This window comes from Nannospalax galili, unplaced genomic scaffold (assembly GCF_000622305.1).
Source record: "Nannospalax galili isolate Female #2095 unplaced genomic scaffold, S.galili_v1.0 scaffold222, whole genome shotgun sequence".
In the NCBI taxonomy this organism is placed as follows: domain Eukaryota; kingdom Metazoa; phylum Chordata; class Mammalia; order Rodentia; family Spalacidae; genus Nannospalax; species Nannospalax galili.
The window spans coordinates 2,405,650-2,427,742 of record NW_008348213.1 but is presented as its reverse complement, the minus strand read 5'-3'; the positions used below and the strand labels follow the sequence as shown (position 1 = coordinate 2,427,742).

At 42.1% G+C, this 22,093-nt stretch overlaps 1 protein-coding gene across 1 annotated transcript in view; it reads left to right on the top strand.

The window, feature by feature from the left end:
• Window positions 1–22,093, top strand: part of LOC103743570 (rho GTPase-activating protein 26) — a 422,060-nt gene that overhangs the window by 38,051 nt on the left and 361,916 nt on the right. Inside the window, exons 7-10 of the mRNA XM_029569236.1 lie at window positions 5,878–5,982; window positions 7,396–7,525; window positions 12,196–12,296; window positions 18,135–18,229. Coding sequence (XP_029425096.1) covers window positions 5,878–5,982; window positions 7,396–7,525; window positions 12,196–12,296; window positions 18,135–18,229 — 431 coding nt within the window. The remainder of the gene's footprint in view (window positions 1–5,877; window positions 5,983–7,395; window positions 7,526–12,195; window positions 12,297–18,134; window positions 18,230–22,093) is intronic.

The following is a 22,093-nucleotide window of genomic DNA, read 5'->3' as shown; positions in this document are numbered from 1 at the left end:
TTTATATCTTACAGGGTTTATACTGAGTTCAATATTGTATAACTGTATCAACTCAAGTGTGAACCTAAAAATTTACCACCACTTTTGAAAGAGATGTATCCTTGCTCTGGAGTGTGTTACTGAATATGTTAAAGCTGTAATTAAAATTCTTCTTAAAAAAAAAAGAAATTTGCAAAGATAGGAACTGGAGAGATGGCTCAGGTAAATTGCCTGCCTCATAAGTATGAGGGCCTGGGCTTGGATCCCCAGCACTCACATAAAAGCTGGGCATAACCTTGGTGCTAGGGAAAGGAAGGGGCATGGGGATGGGGAGGGGCATAGGGACAGGTGTCTAGAACTCATTGGCTAGCCAGCCTAGCCAGATGGGGAGTTCTAGGTTCAATGAGAGATTCTGTATCAAAAAACAAAGTGAAGAGTGACTGAGGAAGATACCGTACATTGATCTCTGCCTTTCACAGGCATGTGCACACACATACACATAACCAAGAACATGCACATACACAACACATATACATACACATTATGCACACACACACCCCACACCCGTGCAATCTACAAAGATCTGACAATTTGCCATCATATTTCCTAGTATTCTTCTGTAAGATGTCAGTGTCTTAGGGACTTTTCACTTTAATCAGCAGTAGCGTATGGTTAGGGACTGTCTGAATTTAAACCACAGCCCCATCATTTACTGGCTGTGTGTTCGTGAGGCACATTATTTCTCTACAAAATGGGGATAATCATACCACCTACCTTATAAAGCTATGAGGATTGACTGAGTTACTCCATGTAAGGTACTCAGAACAGAACCTAATTAACATCTATGGAAAAATTTGCAATTCTTATTTATGAGCAAATAAATCAAGTGCTAATATTAATGGGACTTGCCTGTTTTTAATGTAAGTAGGCTCTTGGTAGATGTAAAAGCATGTTTTTACTGACTACCATGGAAAATGCTTATATCTCAGTGGCTGTATGTATGAGGAACTCACAGCCTTTGTGGGGAAGTGAGATATGATAGTGGCAAGGTAGCAAGCCATTCAGTGACAGCTCAGGGTAGATAATGGAGAACTCCCCAGTCTTTAGGCAAATAAATGGAGTCAGAACAGCAGAATACACAGTAGTTCCCCCATTTTCTACTTTTTGATTTATCCACTGTCAACTGTGGTCTGAAAATATCAAATGAAAACTCCAGAAGTAGACATTTTATAAGTTTTAAATTAATACATTCAATTAAAATGCTAAGCAGTGTTAAGAAATATTGAGGTGTTCTGTCTTGCCTGAGCCATGAATTATCCTTTTGTTTAGTATATAGTTGTTCTGTTATTATCATTGTTAATGCTATCGTGCCTTACTTACAAATTAAACTTTATCATAGATATTGTGTACATATATGTAGTAGCATAGTCTATGTGGGGTCTGTATTCTTTCTAGTTATTATTCCCTGTGGATAAGAGGGGACTGTAGTACTCATGCAGTGAAAAAGCTAATGATGAAAGTATTAGAAATTCAAATTGTTCTGCTCTACCCCAGTCCTAAGATTTTTAAGCCTGGGCCCAGTTATTTTGCATTTTGGTTAGCCTCCAGTAGAGTCTGCTGCACAGTGCTGCTGGAACTACTGGTTTACATTGTACAAAGGGACAGCAGGAAATAAATCCATCATTTTAGTTCTTCACCTGCATTATACCATTCACATTTTATAACATCTGTGAGAGTTTGAACTGTTTTTAATCCCTATTTTCAAATGAAGAAATAGAAACGCCCAGATACAACCTTGTCTAAGGTGCTGTCTAGTGAGCAACAGAGCTGGAATGGCTTGGCTCTCAATCTCTGTGAAACAGCATTTGATTGCGTACAGTTAGAAATGAAACTAGCAAGAACCTGTTGAACTAAATGGCTGGGATACATGGGTGTTAGTTATTGTGCATGCATGTTTCTTGAAAGGCTTATCTACATGCACACTGACCATGTTCATTTGTTTCTTAGGAGTAACTTGAAGTGCCAGTGCATTATTGACCCTTAGAAAAAATAGACACAGGGGCTGGGGATTTAGCTCAGTTGTTCGAGTGCTTGCCTAGAGCATATAAGGCTCTGGGTTTGATGCCCTAGCTCATAGAAGCTGGATGTGGTGACACACACCTGTCATCCTAGCACTTGGTAGGTGGAGGCAAGAAGATCAAAAGTTCGTGGTCATCCTAGGTTACATAGTAAGTTCCAAGGAAGAAAAGCCAGACTTCTGTAATCTAAACCATTCATCTGTCCATTTGTCCATCTGTCCATTTGTTCCATCCATCCATCCATCCATCCATCCATCCATCCATCCATCCATCCAATGTCTATTGAAGCCTTTACCTTGTTGAGATACCACATGTGTGTGGGTTAGTTTTGTCAACTTGACACCAACTAGAGATACCTGGGAAAAGGGACCCTCAGTTGAGGAATTTTCTTCATCTAATTGGCCTATGGCCACATCTGTGAAGCATTTTCTTAGTTGGTAATGATACAGGAGGGCCCACTGTGGGTGGTGCCATTCCTGGACAGGTGGGGGTGGCTGGTAGAAAGAGGGTAACTGAGCAAGCCTGGGGAGCAAGCCAGTAAGCAACATTCCTCCATGGTCTCTGCTTCAGCTCCTGCCTCCAGGTTCCTGCCTTGGCTTCCCTCAGTGAAGGAGTATGATGTGGAAGTGTAAGCCAAATAAATTGTTCCCTTCCCAATTTGTTTTTGGTCAGTCTTTTATCACAGGAGTAGAGAAGCAAACTAGAACAACATGTTCTGGAGATGTGAGTTGCAGATACTCCTGTGCCCTGGGTTTTCATAATTAAGGATTGCTTAGTGCTCCTGAGAAGTTATTCTTCAGCCTTCTCCACATTCTCAGGCACCACAACCTCAGAGTTTCACCTCCTCAGTACTTATGGTGTTGTGTCCTTTTCTCCTTTCTCATTCTCTGTCCCATTTTCAGGCTTCACTATTTTCTTGTCTTCTGCTTTCTGTCCTGGCCTTCCTCCTGCCCGGTCCTGATGAACACATTCTGTCATTGTTGTGTAGCAGCTCTTGGTAGCACTGCATGCTAAGGCCATTCCGTAGATGATTGGATTTGACCTTTAACATCCCTGTAGACTAATACTTTATTATCTTCCTGTTAAAGATGGGTGAGAAGAGTTGTGTGGCTTACCCAGCCCAGCCTTTTCGTACTCTGTAGCTTGCTGTCCTCTATTAAAAGAATAATGACTCTTGGTAGCTGTATTGGTTTGCTGAGGCAGCTGTAACAAAGTACTCCCAATGGGGCGGCTTTACATAAAAGTTCTGCTGGATAGAAGTCTGAGTGGGGTGTTGGCAGGACCATGTTTCTCTGAAGCCTATGGGGAAAGTTTTTTCTCTCCTAACGTTTAGTGGTTTGTCCATAATCCTTGGTATTCCATGGTTTGAGTGGAAGCATATCTTTGTGGCAGATTTGGTCCTTGTGTCTCCTGTGTGGGGGAGGAGAAGAAAAGATGCTATGAGGAAAGAAGGAAGGGCCCAAATAACAGTATGTTAGGAATCATTTCCTATAGAAATGAGACCAAAGATAAATATTAGCAAAACCCTCCCTCTCCTGCCTCCACAGCAATTGGTGCCTAGTTTGAACTGTTTGAGAATATGTAATCACCCTCAGTGGAGGGAAAGTAGAGCTCATAAAAGCAAAGCTTTAGGATTTAGCTGATTATTATGGGCATCACTCTTAGGAAGCAGATGCTTAGTACTTTGGAGAAGTGGTGGGGTCTGCTCTTTACACTGCAGGGAGGGAGAGAGAAGAAAGAACAGTCTTGACTATAGATACCTGGACTGGGCTCAGCTGAGGAGCACCACCTTCTCTATTTCTGGAGCTATCTGGAAGGAAAGGGGTATGGGCTTTCCTCTCAGAAAACTATATTACATAGAGGAAGTCCAGAGGCTTCTTTGAAGGTCATCTTTGAAGAAAAGAGCTCATTATTGGGCTTTGGTTACTCTAGTACCTTAATACTCATTCACTGACTTGTGTCAGGGATATATGTGTATAGTATACTAGATGTTTTGCAGTCAGAGGATCCAGCAATGCCTACTCCCTGACCTCCTGTGCGAAGGGACATATGTGTGGAAGACAGAAACAGAGGGAGGTCAAGCTACTATTTTATTATAGTCTGGGTTTTCTTTGACTTCCTAGAGTGGTTAGGGTCAGAGCCTGGGTCCTGGTAGCTCTACCAAGTACATTTGCGTACCTGTCCTCTGTATGCCAGTTAAAGAGAAAGTAGTGGTGAAAAAATTTATTCAGTGTGGTCATATTGGAATAAGGAACAAATAAAGAATTCTAGTGCACACCCCTTCCCAAGTCCATCTCTGGAGTCCTGATAAGAGGTTTAGGTTTAAATAGAGGGTAAGTAGCAGCAGTCTTGGTCAGGGTGTGATACCAGTCAGAATTGTCTCATCTCGAATCTGTCCTGCAAGGTGATCTGACAAATTGTCAAAACTCTGTGAACAGTCTTCCCAGGAAACACATTTGTCCTCTGGCTGGCATTAGGTTTCAAAAACACTTTTTCTTTCTCCCAGCATGAGATTCCTAGAGAAACTTTGTTTCAGTAGTCCCATAGCAAAAGAGTGACTCTTCTTAGAATATGTTCACTCCTTCCAGAGTAGTTACCAGTTGGAGAGTTCTTTGATAGGCTCACTGGGCATGTGGCTAACCCTGAAGTCACCTTGGTGGTGACTAGTTCTGCCAGAAGCAGATGCAGAGTAGGGGGTAAGATTCCTTCACAGTCGAACTGCCTCTCAGAATAGGGGAGTGGGTAAAAATAAAAATAAGTATAGATGTGTACATTGTGGGGTTTAGAAGCGGAATACAACAATGCAACAGAAAAGAAATAGGTTTCCAGCTAAGAGGTGGTAGTGGGCCCCAGAGGACTTCCAAAGCTGAGGTGGGACCACCTGGAGGCATAGCACCTCCTCAGTCCATTTCCAGCTTTTATCATAGTCCTTTCTTCATGCCAAAATTTGGAGCCCAGGCAAGCTGGGGAGGACTTGGGAAAGGGTTGGGAGGTTTGTATGTTAGCTCTGTGAGGAAATACCCCGAAAATGTTGTTGGTAGTTGTTGAGGACATGAAGGCCTCCTGTGAGAATTGTGGTAAGCAGGTGTTTTCATTACTCACTATAGACAAGATGAATGAAACCTTTTAGATTGAAGGGTTTTAAACCAGAGTCAAGGAACCGAGCATAACTGAAAATGGGGGGGTTGGAGGATGTGTGTGTGTGTGTGTGTGTGTGTGTGTGTGTGTGTGTGTGTGTGTGTGTGTGTGTGATATTTCATAAAGGAATCCACAGTGTTATTGTGGCATAATTTAGGAAAAGCACAGAAATCATCCTTGGTCGAAGTCTACTCTGGGTGGTTTTCTGTGATTTAACTTTGCTTGTTAGATTGCAGGTTCAGAGTATGCCAGCTTCCTTAGCTCCCTGCTCAAGTGCATGATAACCTGATGTTATGAATGTTCTAGAAGGTAGCTGAGGTGCAGCCTTGGTTTTTAGTTTGGAAGAGGTGATGTTCTTAGACACTGTTGAGTTAGTGCTGACGGAGACCTGATTTCAAATCCTGGCTGACACTTAATGAGTTTGGGGACAAGTTACTTAATGTCTTTGAATGTGCTTCCTCATTATTAAGATGGGGTATCAGTGGCACATAGATCCTAGGTGTTTGTGAGCATCATGTGAGACAGGGCATGGAAAGGCACAGTGCCTGGCTTGCAGGTGGTGCTCAATATGTGTGAATTATTATTACCTGCTATTCTGTGCTTCCCTATGGGAACTCACATGATGTTATATATGCTCCTTCTTCAGCTGGCTGTGACCTCTGCCTTTCTTCTCTCTTTATAGCTACTGGCCTTCCTGCAAGGACTCTTTACTTTCTATCACCATGGTTATGAACTGGCCAAGGATTTTGGTGACTTCAAGACACAGTTAACCATCAGCATACAAAATGTGAGTAGGCACGGTGACTGAAAAGGAGAAACAGCAAATGGGTATGGTTGCTCCAGAGCTTCCCTTTGTGGGTTGTAACTAGATGTGTGAGATGGGGTTCTTGTTGGGTTCAGAGGGCAACAGGGACCAGCCTTTTCTAAAGTACTTGGTAGCCCAGGTCAAACTGTCATCCCTTCTCATTATTTCAGAGCACTATTTCTATTCTCGGAAGTGCTGCTGCTGGTTATGTATATTTTTTGCACCAGTGTCAGGATTTCCTTTGGTGGTGGAAGTCTGAGTCCAGCCCAGCTCAGCCTAGCTGCCCTTCCAAGCATGTAGCTGTTTGGCTACCTGAGGCCATACATGCGTGTCCAAGGAAGGTGGGGCACATACTGGCTTCTAGCTCAAATGGTATGCTCTGGTCTCACTCTTAGCAAGGTTGACAGGAAGTCAGTACAGTCTGCACTCAGTCTCCTCTTTGGTTTAAACACAGGGCCTTTTGGTGTATAGATTCCTTTATGGTATTTGGGTTTTGAATCAGTGGGGGCAAGCTGTCCCTTCACATTAGGATTGACTGTGAGTCTCAGGGTACTCTTGGATAGGAAGTAGACCCAGGTGTTTCTGCATGGATTGTGCTGCATTGCCTTCAGAAGTCTGGAGCTTATGTGGCTCTGTGTTGCCTTAGAGAACAGGAAGTTGAGGACTATGCCAGAAAAGTTTTCATAAAGCATGACTTCTTTGTTTTTTCCATTCTGGGGATGAAACCCAGGTCCTTAGGCATGCTAGACAGGTATGTACCACTAAGCTGTATTCCCAGTCCCATGATGGGTTTTTCTGAAGTCAACCTTTGCAATGAAGGTTCACATGTAGCATGTTTACTCGGCACCCATGAGAGAGGCCATGATGTAGAATGCAGTGAGAGGCTTTGGGCTATGCCATAGGGACTCTTTGTGGGCCTGGATAGAAGCCAAGGGTTGCAGCCTGCCCTGGGTAACAGAGTGACCTAGAGAGCAGCAGCTACCCTTTGAGGAGGGAGTCGTCTGTGAGCCATCAGCAAGCCACATTTCCTGCAACTGGAGAAGTGAAGACTTTGGTCTCAAAGGTGTGCTGGTACTGGACCATCTAAGTCAGACTATTATGGGATGCTTATTTAAGATGCCCTCTCCTGGCCCCAAGAGTGTCAGTTAATCTCTAGGAGTTAGACTAGGTATTTGCATATTCTACAAGTTCCCTAGGTGATGTTGATGGTCGCTAGAGTTTGAGAGCCATTCAGATATGGGACTGTAAGGCCAAAGTGTATTTCTTGCAAGTGAATATTTGCCCAATTCTTAGACCATCAAATGCCCCTTATCCCATTTTAGATCTAAAGATTCTGTTACTCTTATCTTCTGAATTATTAAGAGATTGATTTGAGTAAAATTTCTTTCATCCTAGACAAGAAACCGCTTTGAAGGTACCAGGTCGGAAGTAGAATCACTGATGAAGAAGATGAAGGAGAACCCCCTTGAGCACAAGACCATTAGTCCCTACACCATGGAAGGGTACCTCTATGTGCAGGAGAAGCGTAAGTATGCTATCTGCAAGGGCAGGCAGTGCCTCTGGAGGTGCCTAGCTTTCTGCAGACATGTGGCTGGGAGGGTGATAGCAACTCTCTGGAGCTTTTCCCACTTTCCACAGGGAAAAGTGATGTCTACATCTTTCTGCCTCCAAGAGACATGTTCTGTTTCCTTTGTGCCACGATTTCTCCTGGGTGCTAGAATTCCCTGAGGCTCCATGGTTGTTCTCTTCCTAGTGTTACTCTTGACCTCCTTATACCACTAGAGTGCTTGGTACACTAATCCTCAAACACAGGGGCCTTGGAAAGCTCTTAAATGCTGCATCTTCTTGAGTGCTTTAGTATTTGGTGATCCTGCTTTTAGTTGAGAAAAATCGTGGCTTGGGCACTTTTCTTCTCAATTCCTTTCATCCCAATACTAGAATTTTATGAAAGAACAGGAAGAAGACCAATTACAGTGTATTCAAAGAAAGAAATGTCAGGTGCTGTTAGTTTAATGCAGGTTTTTGTGAGGCCTCAGTTCGGGCCAGGGGAAGGCTTAGGGGATGCATTATTTAGGGTAGCACCTCCAGGTGCCAGGAATGAGAAAAATTAAAAGTTTTTTCTCTAATGGTAGTTCCACCAGCCAGCTTCTCCTCCTCTTCTCTTCCTCCTCTTCCTCCTTCTTGGAGGCAGGATCTTGCTAAGCCGTCCAGGCTGGCCTTGAACTCATGATCCTCCTGCTTTTTCCTTCTGAGTGCCAGGATCAGATGTGTGTGCCACCATATACAGCCTAGCTGGGCACTTTATTCTTCCCACTTTGTGCTGGCTTTCTGTTCTTTCTTGTCGTCTTAGGTAGTATCATCCCTCCTGAAGGGTACAAACATTTTGTTTTAGTGATTTTTCTACTTAGAGATCGTGCATACATTTTCGTGGGGTAAAATTATTCCCTTGTGACAGTAGGGACAGAAGTGGGGTTGGTATTGGCTATGATGAGGTTTTATGTTCCTTATTCTTATAGAAATGAGCTTGGGGAAATTATAGGAAGTGAAATCAGTTCAGTTGTGTGTTTCATTCCGTGAAACAAAGTGATGCCCACTTTGCCCCATGGAAAGACTGCTTCACCCCAACTCACTCTCCAAGGTTTGAGGTCAACCTAAAAATACAAATTTTCTTTCCGTGATGCCTCAGGAAGCTGAGGGGACTGCTCCCAGATCTTGTTTCTGATATCAGAATGCAATAGACAAAGTTTTTTTATGTAAACCGAAAAAAGGTGCATTTTTCTCTGAGAAAAAAAAATACAAAATTTCAGGAGTGTACAAATACAGTCTATGTTGCCTCTTAGGTTATTAATATTCACAAGCGTGTATAAAATCATTTTTTAAAAACTCATTGCATTACACAGTTTGTTCAAACACTTTATATACTCCTTTATGTGTTAATTTTTGTTAGAACTGCTTTTTAGTTTTGTAGCACATTATCCCAGAGCTTGTCACTGGGATGCAGTATAGTTTTGGGAGCTTATTATTTTGAAGTAATTTTAAGCATACAGAAAGGGTGCGAGAAAAGTATAAGAAACAGGCTTCTGAATGTACCTAGATTTATAATTAAAAATATTATTTTTATTTTATATGTACATGTGTATTGCCTGCATGTAGGTAAGTACACCCATGTCATGCAATGCCCATGGAGGACAGAAGAGACTGTTGGATCCCCTGGAACTGTAGTTACAGACAGTTGTTAGCTGCCATGTGGGTGCTGGGATTAGAACCCGGGTCTTCTACAAGAACACCAGTGTTCTTAATCGCTGAGCTATCTCTCTAGCCCCCAATTTATAATTTTTAAAAAGTATTTATTTTATGTATGTGAGTGTATTGCCTTCATGTATGTAAATGCACTCATGCTGTGCAATGCCTGTGGAGGTCAGAAGAGGGCATTGGGTCCCCTGGAACTGTGGGTGCTGGGAACCAAACTCAGGTCCTCTGCAAGAACAGCCAGTGCTCTTAACCACTGAGCCATCTCTCCAGCCCCCTGAAATTTCTTAACATTTTTCTCTAATCACCTTTTTTCTTCTCTGTGTATGGATGGGAGTAGATATGCACACCACTCTCGTGAACACTCATTTTTTTCCCCTGAGCTTTTCTGCTTCAATGCACCATTCTCCGTTAGTTCAGAGAGGTTTTGTTGTTGTAATATTGGTGACTTTACATTTTTTTCTTGTGTGTGTGTGTGTGTGTGTGTGTGTGTGTGTGTGTGTGTAATAACACACAGTGAGGTAAAAGGACAACTCTCACCAGTCAGTTCCACCATGTGAGTTCTGAGGCTCAAACTTAGGTCCTCAGGCTTGGTAGCAAACACTTTTACCCTCTGACCCATCCCGCCAGCCTGAGTTTTTAAAAAAGTCACTATAGGTTTCACTGTATAGTCAACTGGCCTTAAACTCATTATGTAGCTTAAGTTGTCCTCAAACTCTGAACCCTCTTGCTTCAGCCTCCTGAGTACTTTTGTATCAGTCATGCCCCACCACAGCTGGCTATTCAGTGACTCTCTGTAAAGAATTAGGATATTATTTTATGGAATCAAATCTTGGAAATTTAAATTGACACAGTTTTTAAACTGTAGTTAATATTTCAAGTTTTCTAGCTGTCCCAATAAAGCCCTTATAAAGCATCTGCTTTCTTCCAGTACAGACTTTTATGCTGCAGTAATCTAGAATAGTTCCTCAGCCTTTCTTTGTTTTTCATGACGATGTTTTTATAGAACATGGTCCAGTTCTTTATGGAAGTTTCCTCTTAGTGGGTTTGACTGATGTTTTTTCACGATTGGATTCAGGTTATTCATCTCTAGTCCAGTCTTTTGTAGTAGAGCATGTTCTTCTCTGCCTGGTGTTCATCAGCCCCTCCACAATGATCTTCAGTTTTACCCCCCAGTCAAGGCATTGCATGGCTTCTGCACTGCAAGGTCACTATTTTCCCTTTGTAGCTAACTAGTTTTCTGTGGGGTCGCCTTAAGCTCATGTAAATATCCTTCTACTTGATACACTTTGCTCTCCATAGAGTTAGCATCCATTGATGATTCTTGCCTAGACTGAATCATCATCACTTTACTGTGATGGTGATTTCCCAGATCTACCACTCCTTCAATATTTATTGCTTGTCTTCTTTCCTCCCACCCTTCATATCTACCCATCTGTCCATCACTTTCTTTCCATTGTCAATAAAATCTTGTGATTCACATTTCACTCACATCTGTTACTGTCTATGTTTACCTTGTTTAAGACAAAGCACTCCTAGACTCTTTGTGTTATGCAATTACTGAAACTTCTCTTAAGTCCCAAGAATTCATTTGGGTGGTTGGTATTTTCCATTGTCTTTGATGACCCAATGTAAACACTTAAGTATTGTGTATGTGTGTACACAGACACACACACACACACACACACACACACACACACACACACACACACACACACACACGCCTGATGTCCATCCAGGCATGGATGAGTTCTTATGAGTGCACATGGGTGTCTACATATGGCAGCCAGAGATCACCTCAAAAGTTTGTAAGCTGACATCCACCTTGTTCTTTGGAACATGGTCTTTCATTGTCCTGGAGCTCACTGAGTGGGCTAGAATGACTGGTCAGCAAACTCCAGGGATCTGTCTCTTTCTGCCTCTCCAGCTGTTTGCCACTACACCTAGCTTTCTAAAAACATGGGTTCTGGGGATCAAACTCAGGTCCTCATGCTTGCAAGGCAAGCACTTTCCCATTTGAGCTATCTCCCAGCCCCTATGTATTGCTTTTTAAAGTTATTAAATGATATCCAATACTTGAATCTGGCAGTCACACCAAACCTTTAATAATTATTAAGTGGCTGCTGCCTCTTTACATGGTGTTTTAAATTTTGACCATTTCTGTTGTGTGAGCTCTATAAAGATCTAAAACTAATATTGATTAAAATCCTTTCAGGCTGATAATGCTATCTTCTTCTAATAGCACTTTGTTGTTCAAAATATTGGCCAGGCACTGGTTACAATCAGAGACTTTGATAGGCTTTGGTGCTGTGATGTCTCCTCTTTCCTGAGGGAAATTTTTGAGACTCCTTAGATTGCATTTGGGCATTTAGTCACTTGCAGTCTGCATCTGTGTCTCTGAGGTTTCCTTGTCTGCTTTTCAGATCTTTTTGAGTTCTGCTGAAGTAAAAATTAGGAGTTTGGAAGTAGGTCAGAACCCCTGATGTCTGTGCTGCACTGAGCAGCTGTGTGGGAAGGATGATGTCATTGCCTCAGAGGGGAACGGTGACAAGCACTTGGAAGAACCTTTCTGTGTTCTTTCTTCGGTCAAGGAAGAGAATGGAAACTTCAAATGGAGATTGATGATGGGACTGTGACTTCATTTCCCTAGGGAACCTCTACTTCCCCTGTATTTTAAGACCCACTGGATATAGAATTAGTGGGAAATAGTGTTCTTAAGTCTCTAGGGGAAAAGCATTGGCTTGGTTCCACTTCCAGCCTGTGGGATCAGATTTCTGTTGGTTTCAGTTGAGCTGTGTAGGGAATACATCACTCCTAAAACACTGAAGGGTGGTGGATAAGCAGTATGCCTGAGCATTATGGACTATGGCCCCGTGTTTTGGCAGTTACTTATGTGCAGCATACAGTGGATTGTGCAGATGGCTAACAGACAATATTCCCTTGCAGGTCATTTTGGAACTTCTTGGGTGAAGCACTACTGTACATACCAACGGGATTCCAAACAAATCACCATGATCCCATTTGATCAAAAGTCAGGAGGAAAGGGGGTGAGTTGACTGTAAAAAATTCTTGCTGATTTGCTTGGCTAACAGATAATGATCATAATCATATGTAAAATAAACTGTTGCATTGTAAAACTCTTCATTTTATGCAGTAGTTTTAGAGGTCCCTAAGTGCCCTGAAAATGGCTAAAATAATCATCATTAGCTCTAAGTCATGTTAGTAACTCTAACTGAGAGATTCTTTTATTTCATATGTATACACTATTAAATGCGTCAAATGTTAATGAGATGCCCAAAAGTCGTGGTTGACTTCATCCTGTGAAACGGATTTATGTCTCTCTTATTTGATCCCTGGAGAGCTGCCAGTGGGCAGTGTAGATATATCAGTTATCAATTGCTGTGTAACAAGTCACCGCTAGAGCTTGAAACTTTTAAAAGTGTACTAATAATTTTAGTATTCTGTATGGTCTCTGTGTCAGGAATTTGGGGTGTGTTTGATGGTGGCTCAGGCTCAGTTCATATGAGGTTCTAGCCAGACTGTAGCTAGAATGGAAGCAGTGTGGATCATATTATTAGGCCAGGTCAGGGTCTGCTGTCACTGGTGTTGGCATCTCCTTAAATTCCCCAATGTTTTTCCTTGCACAGACCTATTGGCTTTTTCTTGCCTCCTGCCATTTGCTCTCTGCTGGATGCTCTCTCAGTAGTCAGATAAATTTCCTGTAGAGGTGATCTGTCTTTCTCCTACTGGCTGTCCTACAACCTTTTCTTCCCTTACCATTCTACATTTCATGTTGATCATCCTAGGTTTGAATTTTAAAAACAAAACAGTTGCTTGGAAATTTTTGGCCACCTTGGATTTAAGGTTTTTACCTCTTTCAGTAACTCTGGAAAATCCTTACCATTTACCAGTTTGAGTTTTTCCTCTGCCTTATGTTTGATATTACTTATCTCTAAATATGTTCAAATGTTTTAATAAGAATTTTCTCCTGGCATGGTGGGGCATGCCTTTAATCCCAGCACTCAGGAAGCAGAGGCAGGCAGATCTCTGTGAGATCAAGGCCAGCCTGGTCTACATAGTGAATTCTAGGCAGGCTTGGCCTATGGGAGACCCTGTCAAACAAAACAAAGCAAAGCAAAGCAAAACAACAACAACAAAAACTTTGCTTTTGGAAGCCCTTGTCAAGAAACTCCAATGGACATTTGAAAATTGCCCTGTTCTGACTTTTTTCTAGTTCCCTGCTAGAACTTGTAATGCTAGTTACTCTTGCCTTCACTTCTCCTTCACATCTCCCATTCATGATTCAAGGACTTTCTTCTCCCCTTAGAGACAAGAGTTATGCAATTTGGGAGTCTTTTAGGTAGACCCACTGAAAGGGTACTCCAATTGCCTCACCCTGCGTCCCTGTTCAGTGTGGAAGAAGCCAGGGTGGTGTGCATCCCTATTCCCTATTGGCAATTTGGGTAACCCCTTCAGAGGATGGTGTGATAAGAATAGGAGGTAGGAATTGGCTAGGCAGTTAGGGTAAAAAGACCCCAAAGAAATGTAGCCACTTTCTTGGCTAAAAGTCAAAATATCCTTGGGCCTCTTAGGAACATACTCTGTTCCAAGGCCAAAAATGTCAAAAGTATTTGGGAGCTTGTATCTAACCTTTAAAAGATTTTAGGGTTACTTCTTCAGAGGGGGGAATGTTGTAGGGGAGGGAGTGGGCGTGGATTTGATCAAAACACCTTACATACATGTATGAAATTCTCAATAAAGTTTTTGTAAAAAACGAACAAAAAAACCCCCAACTTTTCATCCCCTGCCTGTTTCTTTATCTGAGACAGGGTCTCACTTTGTATCCCAGATTGGCCTGGGACTCACTGTGTAGTCCAGACTGGCCTCCAACTTGGAGAGATTGTCTTGCCTCAGTCAGATGTTTGAATCTCTGGGGTACATTTTTGACCCTCTGGTTCTGTTTTTAGTTTAGGTAATTTTTTCAGTTGTTTCTCACCTTTTGGTAAATTAGTACTGTATAGCCTTCCATACTTGGCCTTCTGTGGACATGTTCGTGTACTGTGTTGAGTTAGCATTTGGAGGGCATTCAGTACATAAGTGGAGAGCACAGGCTTTCAGACTGGACATGCCTGGGTCAGTGCTGTCAGGTGCTGTACCATACCTGCAGATACTCGACCAGGTTGTACTCTTTGCTCTCTCCAACTTCCAGCCTTTTTTCATGGATTTCTTTTACTTCAGCTACAATAAAGAGTTTTATCAGCATCTCTGTTCCTTCCTTGTATCCAAGCAATAGCAAAGACATTTTAATTTTTTTTCTGCATAGGTGGGGCTGATTTACAAATAATGTCAGGAAAACACATGTTAAAATATAACAGAGAAATTGCAGAGTTAGAAGCGAATATCACAAATCTAAATGAATAGATATCCCCTAGTTTTCAAGTATTGAGCGTAGAGGTCAGCCCATTCTCTGGATTGAGTCATAAACTCTTTCTAGAAACCAATTGACTGACTTCCTGTGCCTCATAGGCTTCATTGAGAACTTTTTGTCATGCACTTCTCCAAGTCTTTAATGAACTTTTTTTTCTTTTATAACCCTTGTTAGTGAAGGGTAGACATCTTACTGTGGTGATGAATTTGGGCCAAGACTGATAAATAACAACTTAGGAACTTGCCACTGTAACAAGTCATTTTCCTAATAATAGCGAGTTGTATTTATCTTACATTTTATAGTGGTCTGTACTCTTTAATTACCTTGCATTGTGCCACTTGATCCAGCTTTCCTCTTTTTCACAAAGGGGGCTGTTGAGGATTGGAGAGATCAACTGACTTTTAAGCTCATACAATAAGTTACAAAGCAAGCACTAAGCACCCTGAACTGTCATTCTGGAGTTGGAACCTCCTGCTTTTGAAGATAGGTATTTTCCAGGACACCACTGTGTCCTCAGCTTTCTAGTGGAGGACATGGGAGACATGCTCATCCAGGGGTTCAGGAGGTGATGTGAACAGAGGAGTCATGTGCTGCGTTGGCACTCATTCATGTTTGTACAAAGCTCTCCTAGAAGCTGGAGGTAGGCCTAATGTAGTTAGTCTACCCCAGAATGAATCTTTCCCACTCTTTGTGCTGCCTCTTTCCCCCTTTTCCTTTGGATTTTTTTCCCTTTAAAAGTACCCACCCCATTCCTACCCCTCAGTCTCAGGCTTGAAGTTGTGAGCAGATTTTCCCCATCCTCTTGGAAATCAGACCCTATATGTGGTTAAGAATGTCTCTGAATCCCACCTTCCAAGAGAGGCACTCTCTGCAGCCTCAAGTAGCCCAGACCTGGCCCCTGGCTGTTTCCTTCCTTGAAGCCCCTTATTACTTTCTCACTCCTCCCAGGTTGTAGACTAGAATCCTGCATGGCTGGCCCCTGCCTCCCCTTGACTTTTTTCTCCCTCTACTTTTCCACTCACCATGGACTTCCCTTCTTTTTCTCCCAGACTCCCTGGACCCTGACTAAGGGCCTTTCCACATGCTGACAAAAGCAAGTTAAGGAAGGAAGGGTTGATTTTAGCTCACAGTTCCAGGAGGTAGAGTCCAGCAGGGCAGGTATGGCAGCAAGAACAGGAGATACCTGGTCATGTGCCCAGTCAGGAAGCAGGGAGCCATGAATGCTGATGCTCTGCTTGCTTTCTACTTTTTATGTGGTCCAGGACCCCAGCTCATGGAATGGTACCACTTACATTTAGGGTAGGTCTTCCCATCTCAGTTAATTAAGTAGCTCTCTCATGGACATGTCCAGAGACTTGTCTTCTAGGAGATTGTAGATCCTGTCAAGTTGCTAATACTATCACAGCAGGGTTATAGTGTTTTAAAGTGCTTATCTAAGTTCACTACTTTTTAAAACTTCAGGTAGTTGAGCAGATCACTTTTACAGTCTTTTTCAGGTATGGCATGGGTACCCTTAGAACAGAATCCTCCCCACTTTGTTTTTCTTTTTTTTGAGACAAAGTCTCATTGTATAACCCTGGTTGCCCCAAACTCACAAGGATTTACTTAGTTCTGTCTCCTGATGTGTTGGGATTAAAGGGGTATGTCAACCATGTCAGATTTTTCTCCTTTTTCTGCTTTTATATGATGGTCCTTTATAGATCTCTGTTCCTTCCATTTTTCCATGGTGCCTCATCTAAGCTTCGTAATAAAAACTGGCCCATAGCTATTAAATCTGAACTATAGTTGGACATCAACAAGGTCGTAATTTCTTATGTTTGGGTATATATTTATCAAAAGATAAAATTGGAAACATTTAGTTGAAAGATCTTAATTGGCTTTATTTTTTAGCTGTAGACTCAGGCATTACTTTATTCTATAAAACACAGCAAGTGTGATAAGGCTAGCAGCAGAGGTGGTGGTGCTGCAGATTGAATCTAGGGCCTCACATGTACTCGACAAACATTGCAGAAGTAGATCTTCAGCCCTTTTCTTTTAAGATAGGTCTTGCTAAGTTGTCTAGACTAACTTTGAACTCATTATGTAGGCCAGACTGGACTTGAACTTGTGACCTTTCTACCTTAGTCTTCCAAGTAACTGGGATTACTAGGCAACCTCCTATGATTTTTGTTTAACATGCACGTCTTACAAAAAGAAAGAAAAGTTCTCAATACAAGAAATTAGTCTTTTCCACTCAGTAAGTACCATAGATGTAAGGCATGTGAATATAAACTGTCTCTTCCTAGGGCTGTTTTGTGTGCTATTCTGATATTAGTGGGTGGTTACATCCACCATCTGTAGTCACATTTCCTATTTCAACAAACCAGGCAACTTTATTTCCCCCTTACTATGAAAAAAAAAGGGAGAAACAGAAGCCTTGATGAATTCTTAAGTGACAAAAGAGAAGAAATGAAGAACAACTTTTGTGTTTCCAGGCAGTAAATGAGTACTGAGCTAGGATTTCCCCCTTCCAGTTACACAGTGACATACTACTCAGCTGTAAAAAGAAACAACTCAGAATATGCAGGGTGGATGAACTGCAGAATAATTATGTTTCATGAAAGACTCCAGATGAAATTGAGCACTTACTGTGTCCTTTTGTATAGGATTGTGGAAACTGCTAACTAACTAACCTACAATAGCAGAATGCAGATTCAGTGGTTGCTTGGCATGAAATAGGAGGAGGGCTGGATTATGAGGACACTAGGAATGTTTGGGAGGGATGGCGGAAAAGTTTGTTAGCTCAGATGTTAGCTCATAGGAGCCTACAGATGTCAAAATTTATAAATTGTGTACATTAAGCCCATGCAATTTATCCTATGTTAAATATCAATAGAGCTGTTAATTATTTGAACACCTCCTCTGTCCAGGAGCCAATTGGGCTTAGAAGGTACAAGAGTAAGTAAAGACATACAATCTATGTCCTAAGGGTACTTAATGTTGTTATGGGGAGACATTATTTTAAACCTTACATTAGCAGACTATTTCTGCTTTGATAAGGATAGGGAGGTACCTGGTTCCATGTGAGCACTTCTTGGGGGAACTGTGACCTGTTCCACAGAGGTGTTCTTGAAGAAGTGATGAGTAACCAAAGGTCACAGAAGCTCAGTTAGGAGAGGACTGTTGTCTTCAACTCTTATCACCCCTGCAAATTAAACATATTTAAAGCAGTAGTACTGGGCATGTACCATGTTCCTGCCATCATGATTTACCTGTCATAACTAAAATCAGGGGTTCCAGATTTTTGCTATAGGAGATTGTTGCTTGAGAAAGTCTATGGTCAGCCTTTCCTCTCACAAGGTTGTGAACATGCAGATCTGAGAAGTTGAAATGAGATTCTGTTTATGTACCATGTTTGTCCTAGAGGGGAACAGGGCCTGATTTCTGCCCTTACCTTGATAGTCTGTGTTTCTACTAGGGAGAAGATGAGTCTGTTACCCTCAAATCCTGCACGCGGCGGAAGACAGACTCTATCGAGAAGAGATTTTGCTTTGATGTGGAAGCAGTAGACAGGTGAGAGGCTAAGATACTTCTCAGGAATAAATATCACTACATTGGGGTTTCATTCTCTTGCAGTCTTAGCTTTTCTACTTTTCCTCTTTCTCTTCTTTTCCCACTGCTCCAAGTCCAATTTGAATTGGACCCCAGGTCACTGCAAAAGGTCAGTGCAGTCTCCCATCCTTTAGCTTCAGAATGAATCACTGCATTTGTTTGATTTTACTTTAATGCTAGAACTTCCATGCTCAGGAATGTGTGTTATGTCTCCAGGAGGTGGGGTAGATGTTTAAAGAAAATGCTTTATTCAACATGATTGTATCAGGTGTTTGAGAGCCTCATTTAAAAATTAATACAATGATCTAAAAAGAATTGGGGTGGAAGAAGTTTTACTGAAATAATTTTAAAAATTATTTTATTTATGTTTATTTTTTACATGTATGAGTGTTATGCCTACATGTGTGTAAGTACACCCATGTCGTGCAATGCCTGTGTTGGATCCCCCTGGAACTGGAGTTATGGACAGTTGTCAGCCACCATGTTGGTGCTGGGAATCGAACCTGGGTCTTCTGTAAGAACAGTTAGTGCTGTTAACTGCCACGCCATCTCTTTAGCCCCATGAAATAATATTTTTATTATTATTATTTTAATTTTATGTATATTAGTGTATTGCCTACGTGTGTGGAAGTGCACTCATTCCATGCAATGCCTGTGGAGATCAGAAGAAGGCGTTAGATCCCCTGGAACTGGAGTTATGGTCAGTTGTTAGCAGCCATGTGGGTGCTGGGAATTGAACCCAGGTCTTCTGCAGGAGCAGTCTGTGCTCTTAACCACTGAGCCATCTCTCCAGCCCCCTGAAATAATTTTTTAAAGGCATGTAATTATAGCATTTTACGTACTGCTCTGCATGTACATACCCAGGAAAAACACTGAGCCACTTGTGAAATCAGTCCAGAGAGAACAAATGAGAGAGTGAGTGCTTTGTGTTGTCTTCAAGATTTAGAGTGTCTCTCATTAAGTTGTACCATTTCATGGTGTTAAGCTTGTCTAACAGGATTCCAATTCTTTGAGATACTTTACTTGGCAATGGGTTAATTCTTTCAGTGAAATTCACGTGTTAAGCTTATTTGAGCTGCCTATTCCAGATAAGCAATGTTAGCACCGAGATCCCCAAATCTCAGTGTGATACCCATATAGTATCTTTCATCTCTTTTATTTAAAAAAATTGTCATACCATTTCATCAAGCCAATACTTATACCCTCCCTGGGAAATTTACTTGTGGCCTTCTTTCTTGAGCTCTCTTGAGCTTTCTTGAGCTCTCTTGAGTTCCGGGACCAAGGACCACCTGGGGGTTGCCCCATGCTCCTCCATATGCTAGCAGGGATGGCATGTTGCTTTTGGTGGCAAGTGTCCTCTCTGCATGGTGGCTGCTTGCAGGCTGCATGTCCTTTTAGCCTGAATCAGAAGCTCATGGAAACTAGCCACATCTCTTAAGCAATTTAGTCATTACACCTTTGGCTCTCAAGTCAGACAACATCCATCCAAATTTGACTTTGCTGAAGTAACTACATGGTTTAGAGAAAGTTACTTAATCTACCAGGGCCTTGATTTCCTGATCTAGAAAATGAAGATGGTAGTGTCTACTTGTTAGCATTGTTATAAACCTCCAAGAAGATAATGTATCTAAAAAGGGCAAGGTGGTAGATAAGTGCTTAGCAAGTATTAGCTGTTACTATTTTTTATTTAAATTTTATTAGTGTGTGTGAGGTGTATGTGTGTATATATGCATGTCTGCATGTGGGTGTACTTGCATGTGGAGGCCACAGGCTGAGTCTAGTATCTTTCTCAATCACTGCCCACTGTGTTTTTCTGAGGGACTATCTTTGAACCAGAGTTTGGTGATTTGGTTAGGCTGGCTGGTCAGTGAGTTCTGGGGATCCACTTTTTTTTTTTTTTTTTTTTTTTTGTCTTTTTGAGACCTGGTCTCCCTGTAGCTCCAACTGCCTGGAACTCACTCTGTAGACCAGGCTGGCCTCACAGAGGATCCACTTGCCTCTGCCTTCCGAGTGCTGGGATTAAAGGTGTGTGCCACCACGCCTGGTGGGATCCACCTTTTTATGTGGATGCTGGGGAACTGAACTCAGGGCTTCATTCTACTGACTGAATTCTCTCCCCAGCCTGGGAACCAGGATTGATGCTAGTGAATGTGTCATTCCTTAGAGCCAGTTGTGTGTTTTGTGGCTGTTTGGAAGAAGGCACTGCAGCTCTCCATCCTATTGAAAACAAGCTCTGAGATGTCTTCTGGAGCTGAAGTATTTTCTCTGTCTTCTTTGAAAGTCTTCCTGGAAGTTGTGGGGATTTGCTTTTGGAACAGTTAAAATTTCCCCATAGTGCCTTTATCTCATGTCCCCCCTTGACAATGCTTCCTTGCACCTTCCTTCCATTATCATGCTCACAACACCTTTGCAAGTCTGGCATGGTGGTGCTCACCTATAATCCCAACTCTTCAGAAGCTGATGCAAGAGATCATTTGAGCCCAGGAATTTCAAACCAGATTGGGTTACTGGTAAGAATAAAAAAGGAAGGAAGGGAGCTTTGTAGGCTACCATTCTAAACCAAGAGTAAATGTTGCACACTCACCATACTGAGTCAATCTGGGGAGTCCATTTCTCCCCAACACCTGTCTGATTCTTTTGACTTGATGCGGGTGATGTGGGCAGGGTTCAGAATGAGGCTGTTTGATGCTATTGAGAAGGGGGTGAGTTGGCATGTGTACAAAGCCCTTCTGCTCCATATTCTCTGCAGACCTCATGGATTAAGCCCATTTGTCAGTTTTTTCTCTCTCTTGTTTTGATTCCAGTGTCTTGCTGTAGATTCCTCATACATATAGAGGTTGGCTTGGGTAAGAAGGAAAAAGGCATTCTGTGTGCTAGGTGGCAGTTGCCTGGGGAGCTCTGCCACAAGTCCTTGTCCCTGGAGGATTCCTGCCCTGCCCCTTTCACCAGGGCCCATCAGCATGGAGAGGACTGCTGCTAGGTGCTGGTCTTGCAGCTTGTGCCTCCCCCCAGGTTCTTCTGTCTCACCTGTTACACCACAGAAGCAGAGGCAAAAATGCAAGTTGAGCACCTACAAATATGGTGGATATGGATAGAAAAGAAGGAACAGCATAAAGACTGGAAACACTCAGAAGAGATAAGCATTTATGCATTTAGCTGTTAATGTGGTGATCTCTCAATATACAAATGTGATTTCTGTTTCTTAGAATATGAGATGCTAGGCTGGATAGATGGTTCAGTGGTTAAGAGTGTCTGCTGCTTTTCCAGATGACCTGAGTTCAGTTCCTGGCATCCATGTTGGACTGCTCACAACTACCTATAACTACAGCTCCAGGGAATCTGATGCCCTCTTTTGATCTGCATGGGCACCTGCCCATATGTGGCACATTCTTACACAGACACACATATAAAAATAATAAAAATAAATCTTAAAGATGACTATAAGATACTAGCTGGATTGGTGGCAGGCTTGTATTTTCAGCATTTGGGAGGTAGAGGCAGAAGAATCAGATACTCAAGGTAATCTTTGGCTATATAGCAGGTTCTAGGCCAGCTTAGACTGCATGATATCCTGCCTCAATAAATAAAATTAAAAGAAAAGAATATGAAATACAGTGGGCTTTAAGGGTGCATATTCTGTTTTTGAGTTAATGCTGTTATTTTATGTTATTTTGTAACACAAACTATAGTCTGCCAGAAGTGATATTCTAGGAGGTCAGTGGTTTGAGTTAATGATGTTAGTGCCTTACTGTGTGGTGGGAACCCTACACTCATTGGGGTGCTTGCTAGAACTGCTGGCTTATGGTATCCTGCACCAGACTTACA